This window comes from Falco biarmicus, chromosome 16, assembly GCF_023638135.1.
Source record: "Falco biarmicus isolate bFalBia1 chromosome 16, bFalBia1.pri, whole genome shotgun sequence".
Taxonomy (NCBI): domain Eukaryota; kingdom Metazoa; phylum Chordata; class Aves; order Falconiformes; family Falconidae; genus Falco; species Falco biarmicus.
In genome coordinates this window covers 3,472,110-3,497,822 of record NC_079303.1, presented here as the reverse complement: position 1 = coordinate 3,497,822, position 25,713 = coordinate 3,472,110, and the positions used below count along the sequence as shown (strand labels likewise).

General features: G+C 45.6%; 3 protein-coding genes across 5 annotated transcripts; all 3 read left to right on the top strand.

Moving 5' to 3' along the window:
* Nucleotides 1-1,158: 1,158 nt before the first annotated feature.
* LOC130159647 (polymeric immunoglobulin receptor-like) lies at nt 1,159-7,837 on the top strand. Its single transcript, XM_056361462.1, has 8 exons — nt 1,159-1,365; nt 2,393-2,731; nt 3,040-3,354; nt 4,022-4,351; nt 5,419-5,494; nt 6,301-6,416; nt 6,832-6,881; nt 7,348-7,837. The coding sequence occupies exons 1-8, from the start codon at nt 1,257-1,259 to the stop codon at nt 7,528-7,530; spliced, it is 1,518 nt and encodes a 505-aa protein (XP_056217437.1). The 5' UTR covers nt 1,159-1,256; the 3' UTR covers nt 7,531-7,837.
* A 145-nt stretch (nt 7,838-7,982) lies between these two features.
* On the top strand, nt 7,983-16,841 carry LOC130159650 (triggering receptor expressed on myeloid cells 2-like). Of its 2 annotated transcripts, XR_008825813.1 has the most exons (5): nt 7,983-11,583; nt 14,152-14,496; nt 14,854-14,908; nt 15,313-15,866; nt 16,691-16,841. XR_008825813.1 is itself a non-coding variant. In XM_056361481.1 (4 exons), the coding sequence occupies exons 1-4, from the start codon at nt 11,370-11,372 to the stop codon at nt 15,527-15,529; spliced, it is 831 nt and encodes a 276-aa protein (XP_056217456.1). In that variant the 5' UTR covers nt 7,983-11,369; the 3' UTR covers nt 15,530-16,841. The 2 variants fall into 2 exon arrangements, 1 of the variants encoding a protein (XP_056217456.1); XM_056361481.1 differs by having other exon boundaries at nt 15,313-16,841.
* Nucleotides 16,842-17,550: 709 nt separating this feature from the next.
* Nucleotides 17,551-24,960, top strand: LOC130159653 (uncharacterized). Of its 2 annotated transcripts, none has more exons than XM_056361489.1 (5): nt 17,551-17,777; nt 21,060-21,159; nt 21,899-22,002; nt 22,242-22,297; nt 22,898-24,960. In XM_056361489.1, the coding sequence occupies exons 1-5, from the start codon at nt 17,735-17,737 to the stop codon at nt 23,153-23,155; spliced, it is 561 nt and encodes a 186-aa protein (XP_056217464.1). In that variant the 5' UTR covers nt 17,551-17,734; the 3' UTR covers nt 23,156-24,960. The 2 variants fall into 2 exon arrangements, with proteins under 2 accessions (XP_056217464.1, XP_056217462.1); XM_056361487.1 differs by lacking the exon at nt 17,551-17,777 and adding an exon at nt 17,853-19,865.
* Nucleotides 24,961-25,713: the final 753 nt, after the last annotated feature.

Below are 25,713 nucleotides of genomic sequence, written 5' to 3'. Positions count from 1 at the left end.
GGGCCATACTAACCAGTGTGACCTTTTCCAGAAACCCAAGGATATGTAGCTAGGGAGATGCAGTCTCTGCTGAGTGCCCATATAACATGCAAGATTACAAGGCTGCGTGGAAAGCCTGGTGCAAAAAGACAGTTGGAAAAGAGTGTGCTGTCTTGGTCAGTACAGAAAAGATGAGCGATCAGTATGAGACTATAACACTCAGAGGAAGATACACTGCACCCAGAGCGGTGTTCTCAGCATCACCATGGAGAAGCTCACAGTTCAAGACACTGGGGAGTACTGGTGTGTTCTTTATCATGCCTCTTGCTTCTTCCAAATAAAGGAAATTAAGTTGTCTGTTTTCATAAGGGACTGGATATTTTTTTTTTTTTAATTGGAGAAACTCCTTCCTCATTTTCCTTGCAGAACAATTAACTTCCCAGGCTTGCTGCCTCACCTGCTCCACCTGTTCTCTGCTCTCTATACTCTGCAGTTCCTGTTACCTACTAGGCTGCTCCCGACTCCTAGTTCCCTCACCCTACCATCTCCCATTCCTGAATCGTATGGGGGAACCAAAAGGACATGCAGAGCCAGGAAGCTGTGTTTAGCTGTCCATTTTCACAGTAAGCCAAGATTCAGTCGTGTCAGGAGCTGCTTTGAATGGATTATTCCAATATTTGCATTGTTTCCCCTGTACTTAAAATCTCTTCAGTCATGTGGAGACATTACTGTGTAATGTGCAAAAGCCAAATGGTTCTGGTTTGATTTCTCCAGCTGGGCACTCTGGGGGTAGTCACTCTGTGCACGGCAGAGCACAGGGCGCAAGGGGACTGGCTGGGGTGGGGGTGGAGATGAGGGATCCCAAATGGCACAGCCCATGGGACAGTCCATGCAGACACAGCCCTGGGCTTATTGCCACACTGACTTTGAGGTGACTTTTCAGCAAGGGCCTGGGCAGAGAATGCCTTGGGAGCCCAAAGAGAAGGGCTGGGCCAGGGCAAATGACCTGTTCCATCTCCCATGGCTCAGGACTGCCAAGCGAGTGCCCCAGTGCCACCCATCTGAGGGCAGAGCATAACGTGGCCAGGCGAGAGCAGCAAAGGGCCTTTGCCATCAGGATGGGGTGGGCCCTGCTCTCAGCCACTTCCCCAAATGCACTCTGAAATTATCTTAATTCAGTCTTGTAACAAAATGTAGTGAAGGATTTCCTCTTGAAGCAAGACGTTAGGCACTTCCTCTGGCAGTGCCACTGTGATGCAGAACTGTACACAAGGAAGATGCTTTTGCACAGGACACATAGAGCAGCCTCCAGCAATGCCCCTTCCCTGGGCCTGAGGACAGCCATGGAGCTGAGAGTCCTCCTGCTGCTGCTGCTCTGCTTCCCAGGTAAGAGAACGGCTGGGTATGCCTCAGGCTTCCCACACACTCAGGGGGAGTGGGACACCCTTCCCCACCTCCTGCCGCTTGGAGAGCTCCATAGCAGGGGGGAATCCCACACCAGCAGGACTCTTGAGCTGGGCAACTCGCTGCAGGGGTGGGAAGGGGCAGCCTGAATTCCCGCTACTGCACGTCTGGCTCCTCCATGCTCCCAGGACGTACCACCCCGGGAGCACAGAGCTGCAGCCTCTAAAGCAGCCTCGGTGCCTCCCCCAGTCAGCATTTCCCATCGTGCTGCCTGGTGCCACTTGGCTCCTCTGATCGAAGTCCTGGCTGAGGACAGAGTCGTCTGAGGGCACCTGCCTGCCTCCCCTGCCATCCCAGCAGAAAGCACAAAGCTTTCAGCATGTGGTATGTTGGGGAATCAAGGCAGCCCTGCACTTAGCACAGCCTCACACCTGTGAGTTGCTGGGCATCCTCCGAGGATACGGCATGGAGGAGCTGCAGGCTGCTGAAGGCGAGTTCAATCCCAGCCGCGGGTCGAGCATTTCATCCCCAGCACACACACTGCCCCGGGTCCTGCCCTCTGCCCCATCCCGCCATCCGGTACAGGTGGTACCCGGCCTGAGGGGCACTGTGTGGGGAGGGGTTGGTCCCCATTTTGCCTGCAGTGAGGAGCAGTTACAATGGGGCTGGGCTGCTGGGACAGCTCCAAAGACCGCATCATGCACGGCTCCATTTAGGCTTGAAGGTCCAACACCTCTAGTACCTGCATGTTTGTGAGATTTAAAGCAAAGATACTGGATTTTAAATCACGGTCCTAGCTCAGATCTCAACACTGCACACCAGAAATCAACCTTCCCGTTTTCAAGCAGGAGAATTTAACAGGGAGAATGGTTCTTGGTTTTTGTAGTTCCCCCAGCCACGAGTGCCCATGGGGGAAGGTCAGAGGCAGAGCTTCCCTGCGTCCGTCGGGACACTGTGGGCAGCCCTGCGTCAGCCCCCCTCTCCCTCACACTACATCTGATATTTGCAGGTCTCCAAGCCCAAACACCCGATTCTGAGGAGAGGCGATGGGAGGGAAGCACTCTGTATATCCGGTGTCCTTACACAGCAGGGGCTAACTACCAGCAGAAGAAAGTCTGGTGCCGTATGAGAGATGACATATGTGAGCCCTTAGTGGAGACGAATCACCCGTACCAAAAGGAGGTCACAAAGGGGAAGGTTAGAATAGAGGACAACCCCACGCACAAGACTGTGTCCATCACCATGACTGACCTCCAGGCAGAGGACTCAGGCATATACTCCTGTGCTTCTCGTTCCCGCAGTCACAATTACCTTCCACTAAAGACGATCTCACTGAGTGTTTTCAAGGGTGAGTACCTTTTTCCCCACACAAACCCACGTATTGTCAGAAAGCACCATCATTCCTTCCCCTGCTTTGTCCCCCCTCTCCCGCACAGCCGGGCAGCTCCCCCCGATCCCCACGGTCTCCCACCCTTCCCAGCTTCGCTCGCTGCCTTCCACGCTCATGCAGGCACAGTGTGCAGGAGCCCCACAGACCCGGCTGCCCCTGCAGACTCTCAGCTCTCTCTTGTCCTGCCCTAACCTCACCCCGGCCCTGAGGTGGATGCCCGTGTGGCCACTGCTTGTGCGTCAGTGACCGCATTTGCTGTTTTGCAGAGTTGCACAGGTGGGAATTGGACAGTCTCTCTCTGCAGTGCTCCTACAGGACCTTTGGGTACAGCTTGGGGACAAAAGTTTGGTGTCGTAAGGAAGGTCAGACTGGCTGTAAAGACCTGGTGAGGACAGATTCAACAGAGCATAACAGCAGAGCTCTGCAAGACAGAATATTGATCCAGGATGACACCCGCAAAAGGTCTGTCACCATCACCATGAAGAAGCTGCAGGCCCAGGACACTGGTGTGTACTGGTGTGCATTTGCCAGAGGCACTCATCTCACCCGGATAATGGAGGTCATGCTCCTTGTGTCCAAGAGTGAGTACCTGCTGGCAGCCAAGTGTGGATTTCGGCAGATTTCACCCCCACCTTCCCTGCTTGTTGTCCTTCCCGTCCTGTGCCACACCATGGAGAAGGCCTGTGCTGCCACTGCACAGCTGACACCCATCTCTCCCTGTCTGGTGGACACGCTGGTGGCTGCCCAAGAGGTCTGTGGAGCCAAAGCTCAGGCCGGGCCCTGCGTGCTCTGCTCACAGCAGAGACTCAGGGGAGGTTCCCATGAGCTCCCACAAACGGGGCCGCTCGTCGCAACTGCTTCCCACAGGGCTGATCCAGCGGCGCCAGGAGCAGCTTCCCCAGCTCAGTGTTTGGCTCGCCCATGCTGGGCGCTGCCGCCGACCTCCCCGCTGCCACGCATTGCTTTTGCTCTGACACCGCAGCTGCCAGCCCTGCCCTGTCCTTGCCTCCCAGACCCTACGGGTTGAACACCTGGGAGCATGCGGCCCCTGGGGGAACCGAAGGAAGTGGACAGGACCTACCCAATTTCGCGACTCACCATCTGGGTCTAGTCCCCTTCTGCTCCTCATATCTGGAGGTAGAAGGACATCCAGGGAGCGTTCAGCCCACAGCAAGTATTCCAGTGATGGGGAAAGGGTGCCATCGTGCCTGCACTGGGATCTCACCAAATATGCTGGGTGTTTTCCAGGGACCCAACAATACACAGCCACGGAGTCAGGCAATATCTCTGTCCAGTGCCTGTACAGTGCCCCAGTCTACTGGGCTGTGAGCAAAGCCTGGTGCAAAGAGGGAGCGAGGACAGCATGTATCGTACTGGTGAACAGCTACGTTAAGCCCACAGGGTACCGCAGATTACTCCAGAAAGGCAGAGTCACGATCCAGGACGACAGCCAGCAGGGGATTGTCACCATTACCATGGAGAAGCTGCAGGCACAGGACTCCGGCATGTACTGGTGTGCACTTTATGAACCCAACGGTCTTTTCCGAATGGCAGAGGTTACGCTCAGTATTTCTGAGGGTGAGTACTGACCTGTAGAAAAACATGGTTAGTTGTAGGTTGCAGACTCACTTTCCTACTCTCTCCCTCTAGTCTCTGCACTGCCCAGCTTACACCACCTCCCACGTTACATCTGTGTTTGCCTGCCCAAACCCCACATCACTCTACCTTCTCACACTAACCGTGCTATGGAATAGCAGCAGGGATCAGAACTGAACCACGTGTGTGCGCCGTGTGGCTTCTCTTTTACCTGAGAGCAGCTTCAGTCATTTTTGCGGAGGTGTTTCTGTCACTAATTCTCATAATACAAGTTCTTCCCCTTTACAGCAACTCATCCCTTGGCTTTTAAAGACATTAAGATCTTCACGTGTGGTTGCCTTCACCTTTATACCCGTATTTTAAAGATTTGTGACTTCTAGGTTTTATTTCAGCATAGTGTTTTAACAATATGTGATAACATTTAGGCACTGATTGTGGCAGACCAACACCACGCTGTAGCTTGTCTTTCAGGGGTGTGGCAGAGCAGCACCGAATGGATATGGCATTCCAGAAGATGACAGGGGACGGCATAATTCCCTAGGAGGAACTCCTATCGCATGGGACTGAATGCAGTCTCTAAGCGAGCAGGTTTCTGCACGCATAACCTCCTCTGGGTACTGAAACAGCCCCGGAAGCAATTTTTACAGCCAAGTCTTTCACAGGCAATGCTGTATGCTTAGTTCTCGCAAGCTTCGGTCTGCTTAAGCACAGAGTCGTTAAGTACTTCATTGCTGCCTGAAGATCTTTGCCATAGCACATACCTGCTTGCACTTAGAGCACTTCCTTCTGCCATGCTTTGGGATGGGAACACACAGAGAGGGGGTCCTGCTGAGCTCCTTGCCCCTCCCTGCCAGGTTTTGATCCTTACATTGCTTTGCCTGGTGGCAGCAAGTCTTGATGGCACAGGTTACAGCCTGGGCAGCTTGCCTGTGCCAGGTGTCACAGCGGGTGTGGATTTATATCCATGGTAGCAATGGCCGGGAAGTTTCGCTGGTAAATGCAAAGCAGCCCAGTAGTGATTATTCTTGTCTTCATGTTTGTGATTGCAGTATTGGCTGGAACAACTTTGTCAGGTACTGCAGGCAGAAGTGAAACAACCCCTTCTGTCAACACCCCAGCATCAAGGTAAGCCCTAAGGAAAGTCTCTGATCTTGAACACAGACAAGAGTTTGCAATGTCTCGTCCACAAAACACCTGTCTCCCTGGCTGGGCATTCTGAAGACTCCTGCTTACAGAGGAATTAGATATGACAGGTGTCCTTGCCAAAGATGGCCTTTCCTCTTCCAGCTCCTGCCCAGGGTGTAATTACAAGCAGAAGCAGACTGGTAAAATCAAGCCGCAGCTTTCTGGAATGTAGATGCCTATCTACTTTTTTTATCCTTATCTCTTTGGGCTGTGCTCTTTGCAGTAATAGAAACTCCCAGATACTGCCCCTAAGCCTTTCTGTCTCGATTTTGCTCACCCCTGCCCATGAATATTTAACAATGAAATAGTCCTTGGCTGCTATTTTATCCTTCTATTTCCATGCTGTTAAATGTAAAGGCTTTTCTTCCCCTTTGGACATCTGCTGTCATCAACACTACAGCAGCACTTTAAGAGTGCAATCATACATCAGCCCCAGTGTGCTAGGTGCAGCAAAACATGGGAGGAAAAGGCAGTACCTGCTCCAGCGAGCCTGGAATTGTGCTCTGAACTTTGAACAGTGGCTTGTTTTTAAAGCCTGAAGAGCGATTTAGGAAAAGCTCAGAAGGCACAGCCAGCTAGAAAAATCAAGACAGCATTGCTGCAGGAGAATCAGACCCTCCTTCCAAGTGCATAAAAGCTATTCCTGTTCCCTTTTTTTGGTCACTGTTTGTTTGGTAATGGGCTGTGCCAGCATCATGCAGTGCTACCCTATAACACTAGTAACTCATTCGCTTTCCTGGCTTCAGCACAAATGAAAACACCTTCATTGTACTCTCTGGGATCCTGAGCATCCTGTTCATCCTGGCAGTCATCAGCTTGATAATACTGTGCATCAGGCGGCGCAAGCAGCTGAAGAAAAGAGGTATGTGGAGACTGGTGATGCTTCATGTTCCACTCTATACTAAACAGGGCCTTCTCTGGCCATCACTTTTCCACTCCAGGTGAGCTTATTCCCAGTTTACAGTGCCCTGGAGAAGACAAGGCAGGTGCAGCCTGGGAAGCCTCATGTCAGGCTCCTTGCTGTAATCTCCTCTCACAATAAGTCAAACCCATGTTCCTCCAGACTCTGCACAGGACACCTGCTCACATGTTAGAGAAGTAAAACGAGAGCAACGTGTTCACCACATTCAGAGTAGATGGGTCCCACTGGCACACACATTGCTTCTAGCACTGGGCAATACCACAGCCTTCCCCAAAACTCCTGAACCATAGGTAATGCCCAGGCATTTCATGGACTTCTCTACTTCTAAAACCTCTGATTTTGGCTCGTTCCAAAGGTAACAGGCAAGCAGAGGACACCTATGACAAACAAGAGGACACAGCACAGGTAAGGAAAACATTTTACTTCCCGTACAGTAACGAATTCCTTACCAATAGTCTGTGAGGAGCTGGCTGATCCCCCTGATGTGGACCTTGGTGCTCATTTTTGCTTGTGAGCAGGAGGGGAAACGGTATTTAATGTCACCGGAGAGAAGCTGGAGTTCCTAGCTGGAGAGAGAGAAGGGTCATTAATGTAAGGAAACTCCAGTAGGAAAAAACCACAGTGGAGCAAATTGGGGTGATCTCTTAGAATTTACTCAAAGACTAGAAAGCAAGGTTAGATGATGAGGTTGTAACCTGTATCAAGAAGAGGTGATGAAGGAAAAACTTTTCTGTTCTTTCACCTCTGTCACGACCGAAGGTCAGTTTTTACATGGCTTCTCCTTTCCTCCTGGGAAAGTCTTGTTCTTTTGATAACAGCTGTGGCCTGGCACTGAATCATGCTAACAAGTGTTTTCCCTTTCTTTTCATAGCCTGACAGCACGGAAAGAATGGAAAGTCCCAAGGATGACAGCAAAGACCTAAAATATGTTGCTATGAACTTTAGATCCCGACTCAACCCTGGGGATCCTCTCTACTGTAATGTTGAACCAAGTCAGGCTCACAGGAAACCCAAAGATGAAAATGTGGAATATGCTACCATTGCGTTCAAGTAGTTACCAATGAATGACAAAGGATGAAGCACAAAATCCCCAAACAATCCAGAAATGGGAGAAAAGAACTGGAAGACAAAGTGGGAATAGGGAATAGAAGCTGTGTGGATGGACACTGGGGAAAGATCTAAGTCTTTGCTGCTTTGTCTATGTTGCCTATGCATTTTAAGACCACCCTCCTATTAGAAGCCAGTAGAGAATTTTGCCACAAGTGTGCAGATTCTCTCAGGTCAGACAGAGGTGTTGCCTAATTCTCAGGATGCCTTGCACATTTGCTTTCTTCGATTCCATTAAAATGAAGACATTTGGAGAGGCAGGTGTGGAGGACTGACCATTTGGAAAAGAGCAGCATTTGTCTGAACATGGATGGGTTTGGTATTTCAACTATGTTCACTGGTAGAAACTTTATTCCACTCCTAAAGGTTCAGCTACTATGGCCAAGCAAACTCATTCCAGTGCTGGAGGGATAAAACTCTAACCTTGCTGTGACCAGGTTCATTTGCCGGGTAACGGTTGGGGGAAATGAGCACTGGGTTGTAAGAATAAGCAGAACCAGCACCTACGTGAAGGTAAATAGCTTGAGGGTCTATTGCAACATGATGATACGCTGGATTGCAAACTTTGTAAACTGAGATTGTGCTGGATGAATCTGAGCACCAGAAGGTCTTGTAGCTACGAAACAACAACAGTGCATATAAGTAATATGTACACATTTTGAGACTTAAAGCAAATTCCCTTATAACCTAAATTTATCAGGCTGCTTAGGCAAGGAGTAAGATGGCAAGAGGCTTTCAAACTAAAGCGAAATGTTTAGCTTTAGATCAAGAAACAGAGCGTGCATGCTGGTGTTTGGGGGTAAGAGGGAATGAGAGTGATGACACTGCTGAGTGCGTGTATAAGTACCCTTTTAAGAAGTGCAGAGGGTTGTGGGATGCATTCAGTGCAGCTGCTGTGGATTACGCTGGTGACGGTCTCCAAGACTGTATCCTCTAGACAATTATTTCCAAGCTTGAGGGCTGAATTTGCTCTCAGGGTCATCCACATCTTCAGCATATTTATGCAGTCTTTGAGGCCTGTACATTAAAAACCAGTATGAGGCAGCAGCTACGGGCATGGCTTCCCATGTGTAGCTTGTGCAGACTGCCCCATTCTTTCACGACCTCCGAATCAAAGACCCTTACTTTGTTCAACAATTTCTGGCTGGCCTGTTGTCTTGCTCCCTCTGCTCCCCAAGAACACACAAACCAGCTGCTTAAACCAAGGCAGTGTGGAACCAAGACAAGTAGGAAGAACCAAAAATGGGTATTTCTGGAGAAAGGAAAGAAGGGTACAACATGTGGTGTTGCATTAGAGGAGTGGACAGAGCACTGGGACATTTTTGGACAAAATGTGCCTTGCTATGCTAGCTGCAAGGATGAGCCCTGAGACAGACGTGAGGAAAGTCTGTACAGACAGTGGCACAGAGCAAGAAACTGGTAGGCTGTGTGAAGAAGTTGCAGGAAGTATGACACACATAACAGAGGAAGAAGTATAAAGTTAGAGAGTTGGTCTCAGCATCAGATGATATAACAGAAGGGACACTATTGTAGTTAAGAGTGGATTATTTACGGATGTAAATGTCCGAGTAAGTCAGACATGCTTACTCATGTCAAACATATAAATACATTTATAGATCTCTAGTGCAGCTCTGATGCAGGTTGGCAATTTCCAAGAGCTGCCCCAGAAACACTAGACTGGCTGGGACCTCATCAAACCCTGCTATCCTGAATAATCACACCATAAACTACCAAACATGTTTTTCCAGTGCACTTGGTCACCTTCATTGTTATGAGGCATCTTTGCATCTCTGCAGGAATCACTATCCGGCCAGTCTCAGATGTAGCTCTGTTCCTTTGCAGCACTGTGTTGTACTTTTAGCAGCTCTTCCCAGCCTATTCGCACGTGCAGGTGGTTCTTTGTAAACTCTTTGGGAGACCAATACAAACCAGCATGCCTACTTCCAGCACCTTTTTTTTTTTTTTTTTTGGCTACAACATAGAATCATAGAATCTTTTAGGTTTGAAAAGACCTTTACAATCATCAAGTCTAACTGTTAACCCAGCACTACCAAGCCTACCACTAAACCGTGTCCCCAAGTGCCACATCTACATGCCTTTTAAATACCCCCAGGGATGGTGACTCCACCGCTTCCCTGAGCAGCCTGTTCCAATGGCTGACAACCCTTTCGGTGAAGAAATTTTTCCTAATATCCAATTTAAACCTCCCCTGGCACAACCTGAGGCTGTTCCTCTCACCCTATCGCTTGTTACTGGGGAGAAGAGACCGACACCCACCTCGCTACAACCTCCTTTCAGGGAGCTGTAGAGAGCGATAAGGTCTCCCCTGAGCCTCCTTTTCTCCAAGCTAAACAACCCCAGTTCCCTCAGCTGCTCCTCATAAGACTTGTGCTCTACACCCTTCATCATAGGATGCAAGCTTCTGTGGCTGCTTCTGAAGCCATAGACCAGAAACGCGTGTGCAGTTTCATGGGAGAGCTTACCAGAGCCTTGGAAAGTGATACCATTACTTCCATCTCTCTGCTGGAAATACTCCAAATGACATGCCTGCCACCTTCATTTAGCAGTCATGTGGCCACCAATATGAAATGAGTTTGCTGGGGCTCAGCTCAGTTTCTCCAAAAGACCAGAGACCCTGGCACTTTATTTAGCTGCGCCAAGCTCTGCAAACAAGTGGCAAATTAAAAAGGCCTGAACCACTCCTTATTCACAAGCCGGTCGCATCCAGTAGGTTTCTCTTCCTATGGCTGCAGCAGGGAAGCTGATGTGTTCTTTGAAATTTTCAGACTTGACATGTTTCGCTTGAAATGACAGAGAGAAAACAAAAATGGTTCATTCAGCTCAAGATTCCCCTAACTATTTACTATTCATTCAGTAAGTTACACTGGGTCAAACAGTGGAAGAGTAATAGTATAACACAATTGAGTGGAAGAGAGACATTTTCAGGGAGGCAGTTGCTTCTGATCAAAGAGAATTCAAATTTGTGCTCACTGGAGCAAGAATGAACAAAACCTGCAATCAGTAAGCCTCACACAGAATTTTTGGATACTGTAAGGTACCATTTTCTTAAACACTAATTACAGGAAAGAAAAAGAAGGCACATTTATGAATGGGTAGACCTGCAGGTTTACCCACCTGTTAAGAAGCAGATAAGCACACAAGTTAAGAAGCCGGGGTCTATTTGTACTTGCCTGGAAGGCTCTGGGTAAATAAATTCAAAAAAGAAAAAACAGCAACCCATCCACAGCCTGCCAGTTTGCTAATGCTGCAGTCCTAAACTGCTATTGAACTGATGAGGAACTACTGCATCAGTATGGCACTGATCGGCTCTAAATCAGTGCCCCCATCCCTTGATTTTATGTCCTTTCTGCTAGGTACCAAATAAAGATGTCTTTTTTTCCCATTTAAAGCACCTCACCGCTTCACTCAACACAGTGCTCTTGTCTTCCTGACTTCACGGACGGGAACGCTTCATGCAGAGGCTCTTCTAAATCTTCTTTCCCCTGAAAATAGCCCACAGGATTATGTCCTTACGCTCCTTTCACCCTCGTGATGCTGACTGAGCTACCTGCAGAGTCTTAATGAGAGCCACCCTCTCCCTTTTGGCTTTCCAAAAATTCACCCCCTGCGAAGCCTGCTCTGGTGGACAGGCACCATAGCTGAGCTGAGAGGACTCCAGTACCACGGCTTCAGGCCATCACATGATGCTCTCTTTCAGGCTGTCTAGACTAAATTGTTGCTGTGAGTGGGCAATGCTGATGCCTGAATTTTCAGCCCACGAGAGAAATGCCTGTCCCTGGCGAATTGCTCAATATGCAGGACAAAAAAGATGCCAAGTTCCTGTGCTCATTCCTTCCGGCAGAGCAAGGAGGGGGGGGAAAGCAAGCTGCTCTTGGGCAAGAGCTCTTTTTACTTTTCTCCAGACTCCTCTCTTGTCCCTTTCTCTGCTCAACTGACATGGAGAAGCTCATGCACCTCATCTTCATGGTCTTCTTGTCAGGTAAGAAAGCGTACGTGACCTTGGGTTTCAGTTAACCGATAGGGTAAAGGATTGGTGCAGAGCTTGCTCTCTATCTGCACCTGTTAGGAGATCAGCGACAATGCCACAGGAAAAGACTGCATGGGTCTTGAAACCCAGTAGCTTTTTCTGGATGTAAAGGTATCTTTGATGTAGCATGCTATTCTTTGGAAGACCAATATAATACAAACACTTACTATGGATACTCTTACTGCCTGTCTGTACACTGTAAAGTCCATGCAGTGCAAGCAGAAGGAACCTGGAGCACTGCAGTCTGTTTGACACTCTATTCTTCCTCCCGAATTATATTGCAGGGATGTCAGACTCCTTCCTCAGAGTTTGCTCTTTTCCCCTTAATTAAACAAAGGGCCAGTGGTGATCCAAGCTCACGAAACAGTGGCGACAGAAGTCTTGTGTGCCTTTTCAGAGTGAAACGTGAAATTTCAAAATCCTATTTGTTTGCATTTGTAGGTCTTTGAATGTAAATCACAGCAGCTAGGGTTCAAGAGGAGAAAAATAGAACTCAGTGAAGGGGACACCTCTGAAATCTTGGGCAATTAACTATTTTCAGCTTGAAAAGCAAAGTTCATCTGAAATGAGAAACAAGGCACAGGACCCAGCTGGTACTCCCAGCTGGCAGCCTTCTCTCTCCAGACACACTTTGCAGATCCCAGATAATTGCAGCAGTGCACAGAAAGGCAAGAGATTCAGGCTTTGGGCGCACAGAAACCTGTCTCAAAGATCTGAATGAGCCTGGAAAAAAGTCTGCTATACTGTTTTCAGTAGCACACAACAAGGGAGGAGGAACACAAATAGTGTGATCTGTCAGCAGAATTAGTTGAAAAGATAATGACACAAGGTTTTCCACAGGGGCATCAGCAAATCTTTAAATGCCCCGATTCTGACCAAGAGATTTTTCACAATGCTGCTACTATTTAAAACAAAACTAAAAAACAAACCCCTGGGCCCATTCCAGGAACTCAACATGCAGAATGGGAGGCAAGGGGTGGTCCACAAGAGAAATAGGAGAGGGAGTTAAAATGTTCGGAGGGATTGCATAGGCAGGACTGGACTGGACATTCAGCGAGGTAAGCTTGACTGGAGCAACATATCAGGATAAGGACTTGTAGGTGGTGGGTTGGTGGGTACTTGGAGAGCATAGATCCATTTTTATGTCCTCTTCTAGTCAAGCTGAAAGATCTTCAGATTTTTTTAGTTTGCAATTCGCTTAGAATGGTAGGAATTGTTTTTAAAAGTGTTATTTAGAGGCTCAGCCAGCACAAAGTCCTCACAACAGCCTATTTTTAAATTTATTTCTGTTTTGTAATTACTTATGGTTTCACTGAAGGCACCAGCCTCAGATTTTTTTCACTAGAAATAGAGATTTCCACAAATACCACACTGCACTTCTCTCTGGAAGTATTATTAGTTCACTGTCCCCTCTGCATTTGCCTGTCATACAGAGGAATGGAAATTAGAAATAAGGAACTAAGGCAAGAAAAAGGCCAAGCAGCCAAAGACCAGTTGTCAACATGATTAAAATTAGTAGGCTATTAAAAGATAGGGTAAAAAAAAAAAAGCTGAAACCCTGGGCTTTGAAATCAGGCATAGGATTAAGAAATAACCTCCTAAACAGCTAGCTGGACACTGGTTTGTAGATGTCACTGTGATTCTAGCACTTTCCAGGGCTGTGTAAAGATCCTTAAAATGGGAATAAAGTTTATGGGCATTTACTGCAAATGATCTTTTCCACAGCAGAGGGTATTCCAGAGCCAAATCTGCATCTATGGACATATGTGGAAGTGTTGAGCTCAAGGCCAAACCCTGAGGCAAGCTGCCTTGCTGCAGCTGTATGCAAGTCAGCAGGCTGGACGTTGCAAAGCAGGGATGTTACAGCAAGGCTGGTCTAAGCAGAGTTACACAGAAACAATTTGTCATTATTGGGTCAAGCTATGTTTTTATGAGCTGCCTTGTAAAAAAAGCTTTTAAAAACCAAGCCAGCTTGCCTGATGCCAACTCAATCTACCTGAATGCCCAGCTTCGTGCCCCTCAGGACCAGAGGAAAATGCAAGTTTCTATTTAATTCCCTAATTATGCTGACAAACTGCTTCCCCTTACTGGGCAGGAGCCCAATGATTACAGAAAGTGTGATGAGGTCGATTTCCAGACTGCAATCCAGAGCAGCCACCATGGGGCCAGATGGGAAGGCAAGGACCAAAATTTCCTGAGCGTCAGAAAATCTGCAAATATTAATGAAGCTGACACCTCTTCCTTTCCTCAGTGACCCCCACAAGAACAGCTACCTGGCAAAAGCCGAGTAACACACCAGTCAGAGGGATCACTACAGATGTATTTCAAGAAAGTCTGAATCCAGACTCTGAATCTGAGCACACCGTGTCTTTCCTGGGGGAAGTGGGCAGGTGACAGCCCTACAATTGACAGCAGCCATCACTAGAATTGTAAAAGATGAAAATGACATTTAGCATAAACATAGTGGGAACGGACAGATATAAAAGAGACTTGGCTCACTGCTTTCTCCTCCTCTCCTAGCATCATGTGCTGTAGAGAACGTCACTGTGGTGTACGGAATGGAGGGGGGCACCATTTCTGTCAACTGCACCTATAACCCCTGGCAGCAACGGTGGAGAGAAAAGAGCTGGTGCAAGATGATCGATGAGACCGAGTGCCAACATGTGGTGAGTGCCCGACGCTTCTGGCTGCCATTCCTAAAGAACAGGAATGGCAACACCTCCATCAGTGACAATGTCCGTGAAGGGGTCCTGACGGTGACCATGAAGCGACTCAAGAAGCAGGATGCTGGGTTGTACCAGTGCAAAACTGAGTACCTGGGGGAAACAAACAGCTTAAGGAAGGTCCAAGTGGAAGTGTTGACAGGTATGTCTTGGGGCTGTGTGTTTTCATGAGTTTCTGAGTTCCTACTTAAATTTCACATGTGTCTGCAGATGCCAAGGCCTCACTTCAGTAAAAAATGACTTTTGTCTTACTCTGAGGAGGTACTGGGTTTCATTGCCTCTTTTTAGTTCCTGATTTACAGCAACATGACCTCACTGTTAACAGGACATCTAACATATGTCATCCCTTTATTGCTACCCAGATTAATTTTCTAGCATACAACCCAGTGCCCAATCTCATTTTGGTTATCTATGCCTAGCTGGGGCACTGGCGCTGGTGATACCAGTGAATATCACCCAGAAACATCTGCAGACTAAACTGTTCTGTTTCTATCAACAGCTGTCCCGGAGACCCAAATGCCAGAGGAGCCTCGTGCTGTGCAGAGCATCTCTGGGTAAGCCATAAAACTCCTCATACTGTGATCTTTAGTCTTCCTAGGACAAAGGCAGATTAGCACCAGCAAGCCCATTAGAAGTGGAGAGGAATACCACCACAGGCATATTCTCTACCTCCTCCTCATTTATGACAATTCCTAGAACTGCCGTGTGGTTTCTAAAGAGCAGCTTTCTCCTAATCCAGAAAATGCGGTGCTTCGGTGCCAAGCAAAACAACTCCTGCAGGTCATAATTTATCTGTATGTGAGATAACTTATTAGAGTTGTTCTAACCTCCCAGGCTCTGTTGTGCACAGGCAGGGACCGCCTGTTGCAGATGTTACCGTCTCCAACACAGTGTGCTACAAGAGTTTTATTAAGGGTTGAACGGTCCCCCTCACTGTTATATTTATGGTTCCCCACAGCGTCCCTCCTGAAGCTGATTTCACTGTCCTCTATATCATTGTGGGATTCCTGGTTACTAAGTTCATGGTGGCCGTGCTGATCTTTATCATTGGCAACAGTAGGAAGAACGGAGAAACCGAGCAGAAGAACCCACGCTTGAATGAGCAGCAGGTCCTCCCTTTCACCGGTCACTTTGCACATGATGGAATCAGCCCCTCCTGGGAGAGCACTGCTTAGAGCCAAACCAAAGGGAATCCACAGAGAAATGAACATCAAGCATTTGTGGGCAAAGCTTTGCCAGCTGCCATAAGAAAAGGATCACCTATTAAACATAGGTATCGATTAACCTGTCACTCCAGAGAAGGAATGTTACCATCTACAGCTTCTTCTCATTGGCACTGACCGACTTTTTCCAACACAACTGAACTGAAAAGATGCTGCCAGTAACACCTGAACCTAATGGAAGAGGATGGGATCGATGGCCAGAGGGAAAGGAGGAATATGAAGTCTTTCTGTCAAGAGATCCAGCACAAACTTATCTCTGTGCAGAGATGCTTCCCTAGGCATGGTACAGGTGAGAGCTCTGCTCAGTTTCCCCCTAGCTCGTTGCTAGGCCACAAAAAACTTTGCTGCTCTATACAGCTACTGGCAAATGCCTTGTTATAAAAAAAAACTACCGATAAAATGGTGGACATAAATAGAAGTTCAGGTAACACATTTCAACAACCATGTGTTGAGCAACTTACAAACACATCCGCATAATGTAAAAAAGACAGGGTTCTGTCTCAAATCTCCAAGAAACTTCTGATTCATTGAAGATCAGTGTTAAAGAACTAATAGCTTTTTCCAAGGTGTCCTACACATCGCTACAAAACACTCAAATGCTTCCCTCAAAAGCATGAGATCAGAACTAGACGGTTTGTATTGAAAGCTAATATTATTGGTCTAGAAATCAGCTTTTTAACTGAGATTCTGCTGTCAAAAGTCTGAAGTTTCTGACAGGTTTTTGGCAATGCAGTGCTCTGCTATCGTCTCCGGTCACTGCCAGTAGCTGCATCATATCACCAGGCAGAATTATTCCAGATACTCATCCCCGTATCGTTCCACCAGGCTCTGAACTGAGACACATCAACTTCGTGTCATCTCAGAGCAGTGCCAGGTGAGAGATTCTGTCTTTCCAATGTAATGAAGACTAGCTCCTAAAAACTGCCTTGGACAGGGTGGATCTTCAGTGAACAGCCACTGTGGGAAGGCATAAGGAATTGCAGAACATAACAGAAAGGGATGTGAAGTCTACATGCAGCTGTGAGCCTGCTTCCTCATATCTCAAATGACTTTGCAACAAAGAACGAATGTTTTCTCTGTATTTCTCCCTGTATTTTTTTCCACTCTCTCCAGGGGATGTTACCAACATGTGATCATTGCTCAGCACTCCCCGAAGTAAAAAGCTGCTTTTAGCTCTCCCAGGAAGACCCCAAATCCAAGGGCATTGACACTTCTTTCCCCAGCACCGCCTGCAAAGCTAAATAAAATCAAACTGGTTATCTGACTTGGTGTGGATTCATGATAAAGAGCTGCAGTACTCCAGATCACATCACTCAAGGAAGAGGTAACACCTGGAACATGCTGGTGCGTTTATAATGTAGAGAAATGCTCTGAGCCAGCTGGGCAGGTTGGCACATTCCGCCAGCTCCGCTTAGTACCGTGCAGAAACAGCAGCTCACATCCTGACACCGGATCAGGCCAGCCGTGGTTGTGCTCTATCTAAACTCATTTTCTCTGTTTCCAGAGGGTAAATTAGCCCATACGCAGTCACGCACCAGTGCAGCTGTATTAACACAAACCTAGCTTCAGTATTCCTGGACCGTACTGTGGTGCCCAGCTAGATGTGCTAAAAAACAAGGGAATCACAGCTTTAACCCGGAGATCTGGGTCCTAGTTCCAGTTTCAACTTGTTGAGAGACCTCAGGCAGGGCCATCCACTGCCTCTGCGATGGCACGGTGACGGGTCTCCACCACTACACAAGGGCTTAGGGGAACCAGAGATATAAAACTTGCATGTAAGCGCAAAGCAGCAGTCAGGATGAATACATCCAACTGAAAGCTGCTCTGTAATACATCAAGGTAGCACTAGAGACCAAAACCACCTACTTCTTTCCCAGCCACACAATCTGATTGCTAAATACGGCAATCTAGACAACAATATATTTAAAACAAAAAAGTAGACAGTAAACATTGTGCAGTCTTCCCACCCATGAATTAACATTAAGGTTGTGGTTAAAAGATGTTCTCAGCAGTTCCAGACTGGCATCATTCTAGGCAGCAGACCACTGCAAGTGACAGAGCAAGTTAGCTTCCTCTGCAACAGAGAATTCTCAGTGATAAAGAAGCTCTGGGATACATTTTTTTCCTCTAGGCCCTAAAAAACCTTCTTACTACAGGATGGGGAGCCTTCCAGCCCTGCTGCTCTTGCTGGCACTTCCAGGTATGGCTTAGACTCTTCTTTTCTCCTAGGAAAAGGGTGCGCCCTGCACTGTTACACGCATTGCACGCTAACTTGCTTGGGCCATCTAAAGCCTGGCACAGAATGAGATTCCCTGAAGTCAATGAGGGGAGGAAATGTTCAGCCTGAAATTTCCTTATTTATATCAGCTGATGGGTTCTCATTTTGGTTTATAGTAGTTCTGTATTTGGTCCAGAAACTGAACTTCATGGTGGGACATTTGGCAATCATTGCCCTTCTGAGCGAGACCTTTCTCTCCTGCTATTGTGAAGTTCCCAGTCTGAAACCACCCAGCATATGGAGAAGAAAATCTGTTTCTTGCTCTCTCCTGATACATTATGGATCAGGCATTGCCGTAAGACAGGCTAGCTACTGTTTGCCTTCCTACTGCAAATAAATACTGAGTCCACAGAGAAGAACAATAGGAATAAAAATGAAAAAAGGGTAGTGGCACAAAGGCTAAGCATAGATGTTTATTTAGGCAAACCTGCAGGGTTAAATTACTCTTCTCAGAGTCCCAGCCGTATAATACTATGCTGTGACTAGTTGCAGCATCATTTTCTTCTTTCTTTGGAAGAATAATGCATGGCACGAGAGGACATGCAAGTGCTCCTGCATACAGAGGGAGACTCCTCCAGAGCTAACTGCTCATATGACATGCACAAGAATTTATGTGAGAAGACATTTTGGTGCAAGGAGCTGTCAGAAAAGTCTTGTCCAGTCTTAGCCTTGAGTTCCCCTTTAAAAGAAAGGATCAACCTTAACCATGCACCGCATCACTCAGTTGACCTGATAGACTTTGGACGTAGTAGGTTTTCTGTGATCATGACAGCACACCCAAGGTAGAACTCTGGCACGTATCCGTGTAGGGTGTGGGGTGATCTGAAGAATATTGTGCTGCAAAGGCTACAGGTGATGGTTTCATTTGAGGGCGAGCTATGAGATCAACAGTGCACCAGGTGGGAGACAGCCAAAATAAATCAAGAATGACGTGTCATTTCCATTTTTGTTTCACAGCAAAAGATGGTAGCTAGAGATAGAGATCCCACTAGAGGTTATCAAAGACAGAGTAAAACTCTTGTTATATAGTTCAACATAGAACCACAATATGTATCTAGAGCTAGAAGTGGCCAGGAAGTTATTTTTGCCATATGAAATAAAAAAGTTTCAAAGGAAAAAAAAAATTGTATGGATTACCATAAAAAATTAACACAATTTTGTATGATTGTATCAATTAAAAAAAAATGGTTTTGGGACAGAAATATTCAAAGTCAGCTGACGAAATCCAAAAAACAAAACTTGCTTTTGCACAAAACTTTCCATTTTGTTAAAAGTGTTTTACAGTCACAGAAACCTTTCACAGAGCAAAGCTTTGATAATTCATGTAGAAGACCGGTGAGACAGAGCAACATCATCTTAAACTTGAACGTACGTACGAGGCATAAGAAATATGCTGAGGTAGCTTCATGTCCCAGCACCTGGGGAATCTGACAGCAATAACAACCCTGGAACCTGAGACAGCCCACGTTTGGGAAGGGCAGCAGGAATCCAAATTTCCCATTTGGCACCCCAGCTTCATCTCTAGTGACCACTCTCATCAGACTGGGGCTGCTTATTTCCTTGTCTTCTGCAAGTTCTCTTTGTGCTGATGTTAGCTTTGCTCCTTCGTTGGGTGAGATGTACCCCACCATGGGGACTGGTTTTTCCTGTCTTCTCCCTCTAATGAGTCACCACTCCGTTTTCTTCAGAGTTTGTAAGGCTATTTGCAAAAAAAGGGAACAACTTGTCCCTCCATTGCTCCTATTCTGTGATAGCCAACATCAGGAAATTTCCAACATTTTATTTGGTGCAAAATGGTGTCCTGAATTAGATGTCAACCTATTATCAGAGGTAACTCTGATCAAAGTATCATTAAAGTAGGAAGGACTGAAATGATGAATGACTTCTCGTGGAAAATGATTAGTGTGTGGCTGAAAAAGCTCCAACTTAATGACTCAGGAGAATATAATCTTGAGAGCCATATCCAGGGGAGAAACAAACTACTGAATAGGATCATGCTGGAAGTTTTGGGTGAGTTAATCAAAGAATTAATGATCTTCTAAAAGTCAGCAATTTCTTACTGCTCGACAAGAAAGATTACAGGTCAATGTTAAAGAGCTCTCTTCTAAGCCTGGAAATTTCCTGAGACACAGATAATTCCTGAATTTCTTTTTATTAAACAGATTTTTGATACATACTAATGGCATAAATAAATTGCAGCCAGTTGGTGGGGGAAGTCTGTCTTGGTTTCATTGACTAACAAATTTTTATATTTACATCAGCAGATGAAACAGACCTCAAGCAATCTGAATCATTCCCTGAATTTCTACCTGAGTTCCTCTTTTTGCCACAGCTCATTAGTAAACTTCTGCATTTGTTTTAACACTTTACTTCCTTTTCTGCTTTTTGCTAGCACAGGAGGCAGAAAACCAGAAGATAGTGAAAGCTATTCTTTCATTTTTATGACATGACTGAAAAATGTTTATGGGAAGTACATGACATCTTTCTTCTAAGATGCTTCCTTTCCAACAGCATTCAAGTGCCCAAATAAGCAATTCAGTTTTCATATCATTCTCTAAAATGGTATGAATTTTTATGGCTGACCTATACCTTCTACAACACTCGTCTCCTGCAGGAGCTGTTCTTTCCCTTGGATCTGTTACAGGACCCAAACTTGTAAGGAAAGCAGAAACCAAATCTCATTTGCCCCTCTGCACATGATATTTGTGCAGAGTACATTGCACATTGTACATTGAGTAAGTAGATTTTCCAAGGCATCATGCAATCAAGTATCAAATAGTTTGCAAGAATGAAAACAGCACCAGAGGACCACAACCCAAAGGGAACAAAACGGGAATCACAGTATGTCTGTTCTTGCCCTACTAGCTACTTACTAGAACTCTTTGCCTGGGCCTACATTCAATGTTTTCGTTGAGATACCCTGATACCAGGTACTATCCAACAACCCCAAAAAACCTCCTAGCTCTTATCTGAGGAACTGGTTGATCCTATTCCTGTGATTCAGCTGCATTAACTAACTTTCTTTTACTCGTAAACAGCACAGGATTAATTTTCTTGTGCAACTTCACAATTTCATAGCTAACAAGCAAGCAGTAACTGGACCGTTCTACAAACTGGCAAAGCAGAATTTTTCAGCATGATAAGAAGTCACCAGGGATGGACTGATGTGGGAAAATCACCTGCTCTTGGTTTTTTTTTTTCAAGGGGAAAATTGGAAATGGGATGCAGATTTACACACCATTTCACTTCCCACTGAGAAGGGGGACGTTGCCAACCCCACAGATGACAGCAATAAGGATCAGAGGTAAAAACCAAAGACTCCCAGACTCTAAGCACAGCATTCTGGATGCACTGCAGGATTTGAGGTGTGGTGTGACAACTGAAGCATGTGCACACACACCCATACACACACAAAGAGGCTGCCCCTTCTCCCCTGCAGGGTTTGGTCCAACCTCCCCACCTCCCATGAAAGGGTAGCTGTAGAAGGTCCCTATTAGTTTCGGGAGCACTAAGTGAGGCTTCTACTGAAGATGCTCAGTTTGACCGTGTTCTTGACTTTCTACCCGGTTAAAAAAGGGACAACTATATGGGCCACGCAATGCTACAACGACTCTGCCTGTTGTACAAGCAGACCGGTGTAAGACCAATCCCAGCTAAACAACATAGCGTGGCAGACGAGAGTGATTACCAGACCTGATCAAAGACAGATCACGAGAAGGGCTACTGCATCCTGATGAGGGATGCCTTTGAACTCTGGTAGCGCTGCAAATGACTGCAGGAAGAGAATTCAAGCTCCTGAGTATTCCCCAGGCTTGCCAAGTGCCAAAGAAATATACGGCTGGGATGGATCCTCTGTGGCTGTAGATGAGTACTGACCTCATGGAACCATGCTTGTTTAGAGACAGCAAGGGTAATAGTCACGTGCTAAATTTTTATCCTGGAACCATAAGCCATTTTCAAACACATAAAATCCCCTCCCAAATTAACCTAGCCAACTTCTGGTGCTGTAAATAGTAATGGAGATATCATGCTTTCCCCTGCAGGACTCTCTATGGTCTCATAGTGCTGAGCTCCTTCCTGCCTACAACTGCTCTGATTGCTACTGTTATACTCCTTGTCACCATTTACATCAGAAGGAAAAGGGCAGGTAAAGCTCCCTAATCCTCTTGTCTAGTTTTCCTGCCCCTACAGCTTGCTGTCCCACCACACTGAATCTAAGGAAGGTCTGTTCGTAGTAATCATCGTCCAGGGAGGCAATGCAGCTGAGCTGAGAGTGAAATGCAAGATGCAAGTTAAATCGCAGGGATGGGGTAGTGGGGGGGTAGTCATCTTTAAAATAAAAAGGTAAAGGTGTAGTTTTACACTCAAAGGAGATTCTGTCCACAGCAGGAAAAGGGACGGACTTTGGCGGACATCCTTCTTTCAGACAAGCAGCACTGCAGGTAAGACATCATCAGAAATCCAACATTCCTGCTGCTTTTTTTGATCTCTGTCATGCAGAGACTCTCACTCTGTGTTCACCTCTCAGAGGGATTATGAAGCACACAGTAGCATCCACTCCAGCCAGCACACCGAAGCTAGCTGTCTGTATTTGTTGATTGTCTGACATCTTGTTGCAAAGCAGACCCTAACTTGTTCAACTCATAGCCCTTCTGCATATTTTTGTTTATAGTACTCAGAAAAATAAATATAATAACAAATATATAATTTTGATAATTAACTGGCCTTGACTCTTCAGTACCACCGCCAAAGTTCCTGATCAAAGGAAATCTTTGGTAGTTGCAATTGCTCTAAATATTTAGTGTGTAACAGTTGCTGCACCTTTCTACCCAGTCCCTTAAATCCTAGGAAGCAGACTTTTGAGCAAGAGAAGTTTTCTGAACTTCTCTGAGCACACGTGCCCTTTTCCCATGTATCCCTCCCCTTTTTCCCAGTTTTATAATAGGAGAAAATATTTGTGGTTATAAATGAACTAAGACTAATATTCCGAAGCAAAAAATGCTGAATTTCTTTTTAACTTCTCATTCTTCATTGTTCCTCAGAGCCACAGAAGAAACAAAGCAAGCAGAATGCTAGAAGGGGAACTGAATGATGCTACAATATACGCTGTCATAAGGCACCAACCTCAGCCAAAGCCTGAAGACGTTATATATGTCAACATGCAGCCTTCACCACAAGTTTTCTTCCACGTTCAAGAACCACCAGGCAATTCAGTCTCCCCAGGGCCTGTGGAATATGCTACTGTTATCTTCAGAGCCACAACTCCACATTCTGGAACTGAAAAAAACAGGCCCACCTAAACAACGCAGTATGAAGCCTCGGGCTTATTCATAGAATTTTGCTGAACTGCACTTAGAAACAATTCATTTGTAACCAATTACTGAAGTTGGATGCATAGGGGGTGTGAGGCAGGAAGCAACTGAAAGGATGAGGCGCACGGATGCACAAACCTTCCCTGAAAAAAATAACTGCGCTTTTCCAATAGTACAGCAGCACAATTTAGCTATTGGTAAGCAAATCTAGTAGAAAGCTATGGTACATTTGCTTTTTCCAAATTGCTCTATTTTTAAACGACAGGCAACTATAAACCCAAATGCAGGAAACTAGTTCTCTCTGGTAGCAACTGATACAGTGCAAGTCAACAAAGGGCTGTGAGATATGGGAACATGATGCTTCCTTTCAGACTTTCTTCAACAGCTCGCTTAAATACTCATATATAAAATGTTAATTATTGCCCACTCTGATAAGATCCAAATCAGCAACGTGGTAAAGAATCTGCTTTAAACATATGAGCTGCTTCATGGACTTCAGAGAGACAAGTAATGCACTTGGCATGTTTTAGTAAATAAGGGTCTTGTTGAAAAATATTTGTCTACCTTATAGTATAAACCATCTTCAGCTTGAACACATGGGTATAGAATTTACACCCAAAGTTATTTATTTATACAAAAAAATAACTTTGTCTTTCACTGCCTTTGGTGCTTGTTGTTTCTTAATGCCACACAATACAGTACAAATCTAACATGACTTTATTTGAAATTACACACATTTTGATCAAACAACTGAATCCTGTTATCATGGTGATATGCACAAACATCCCATTATGGATCATGGATAAATCCCAGAGTTCATCTGACTGAGATTTTTGTCTTAATTCCGTGAGTTAGAGCCCAAGGATGCCTAATCTGATATAAAAATGGGTTTAGCTTTTTGGTATTAAGATTGCAAGAAGACTCCCCAACCTAGGAGCTGGGTGGCATGGGAGGAAAGGAATGCGAAAAGGCGGAGAATACACCCATCAACCTTATAAACTCCCTCCGCCTGTGAGTGCTTTTACAATTCTGAAGCATGGGGAATAGAGACAGATGGGAGAGAAGAAGGAAATTCTGTTGTCTGCTCTGATGTGGCTACATAATAGCAGACTTTTTGCCATTATATCTGAGATTATTTTGTCCCTCTATCACAAATTATTTAAAAACAAAGCTAGAAAACCCCTATAATAATAGCTAAAGAAATCAATTTCTGTCTTCCCAAACAGGTTTGCATGACTGTATTATTCACTTCCTGTCCCAGCTTCCCACTTCTGTTCTTGCATACTGTTATTTCCTTTTTTTCCTCTCTTTTTTTTTCTTTTTTTCTTTTTTTTTCTCTCCTTATTATTACTGCATTGACCACGTCTGGAAAGAATTAGTGACTGACACCCTTGTGCTTTGGGTCATTTTTGAGATGTCAAAGGCATTGGTGTGGAGACCATACACAACCAGAAAGGTTAACATAAGCCTCAATATACAAATGCAACACCTTATTTAGCCTGTTTGACTCTTTGAAAACATCTATTTGCATGCATAAATTCCTCATCTGGGTGGAACGGCATACACGGTGAAAGGTCTGGGGGCCTCAGATCCTAAAGTAATAGAAGTTAAATAACTAGCTTGATAGAGACACTGGGATACACTTCTGTCTGCCTACAAAGCTAAAGATAATCTGCTATCATATGATGAATTTGAGAGTGTTTCCAGGGATGTTTCTATGGATGGCATCAGTCCTCTGTCGTAAAAATGTAACTGCCTGATTTAAAATAAAAGACACAATAAACATTCTCAAATCTTTCTAAATTTGTAACATCTTACAGGTATTGTCCTCTATGCAAATGATGGAGATTTGCTAGTAACCCCAGCTGGCTACAACGGAAGAAGAATTATCATAAAACACAGTTTAGATTGGCACGTTTGATAGTTAAGTTTGGAAAGCATCAGCAGCCCATCCAATCTATTTCTGTTATGCTCAGCTGTGGAACCACATTCAGGAGTGGTCTAACTTACACGAGCGGCCTCTGGACATCTGGGACGTGACAAACCTGGCCATGTCTTCAGATAAGCCTGACAGACAGCTAGTTAGTGACCTAGTTCTATATTGGCTGTTGAATAGTGCTGTAGACCTGTATCTGGCTAATGTCTCACACATCCTCCCAGCTTATCTTTCATTTGATGGCAGCAGGAAACAAAGTTGTGGCATTTTAGGAACTGGGCATATCAGATTGGCAGGGCACAGCTGACACAATGTAAGAGGACAGGAGCATTTTCTAAGACTGAGGCTATTAGTCAATACATTCCATTCCAGTGCCTCCAGACATCTCCTCTGTCCTTCTACGGGATGTCTAGTTAAAAACTCACTCCGTATCTAAATATTCTTTGCAGCCTATGCTGAAATAGTTGTTTCTTCTTTGTCTCACTTCAAAAGCAGTAAACGCTAAAAGGACCGTTTCCATCTCTAATAAGGAGTAAATGAATATCCACACAACTAATGGCTGGGCACCTTCATCTGTTACCTGCTGTTCACTGCGAAACACTCTTGCCCT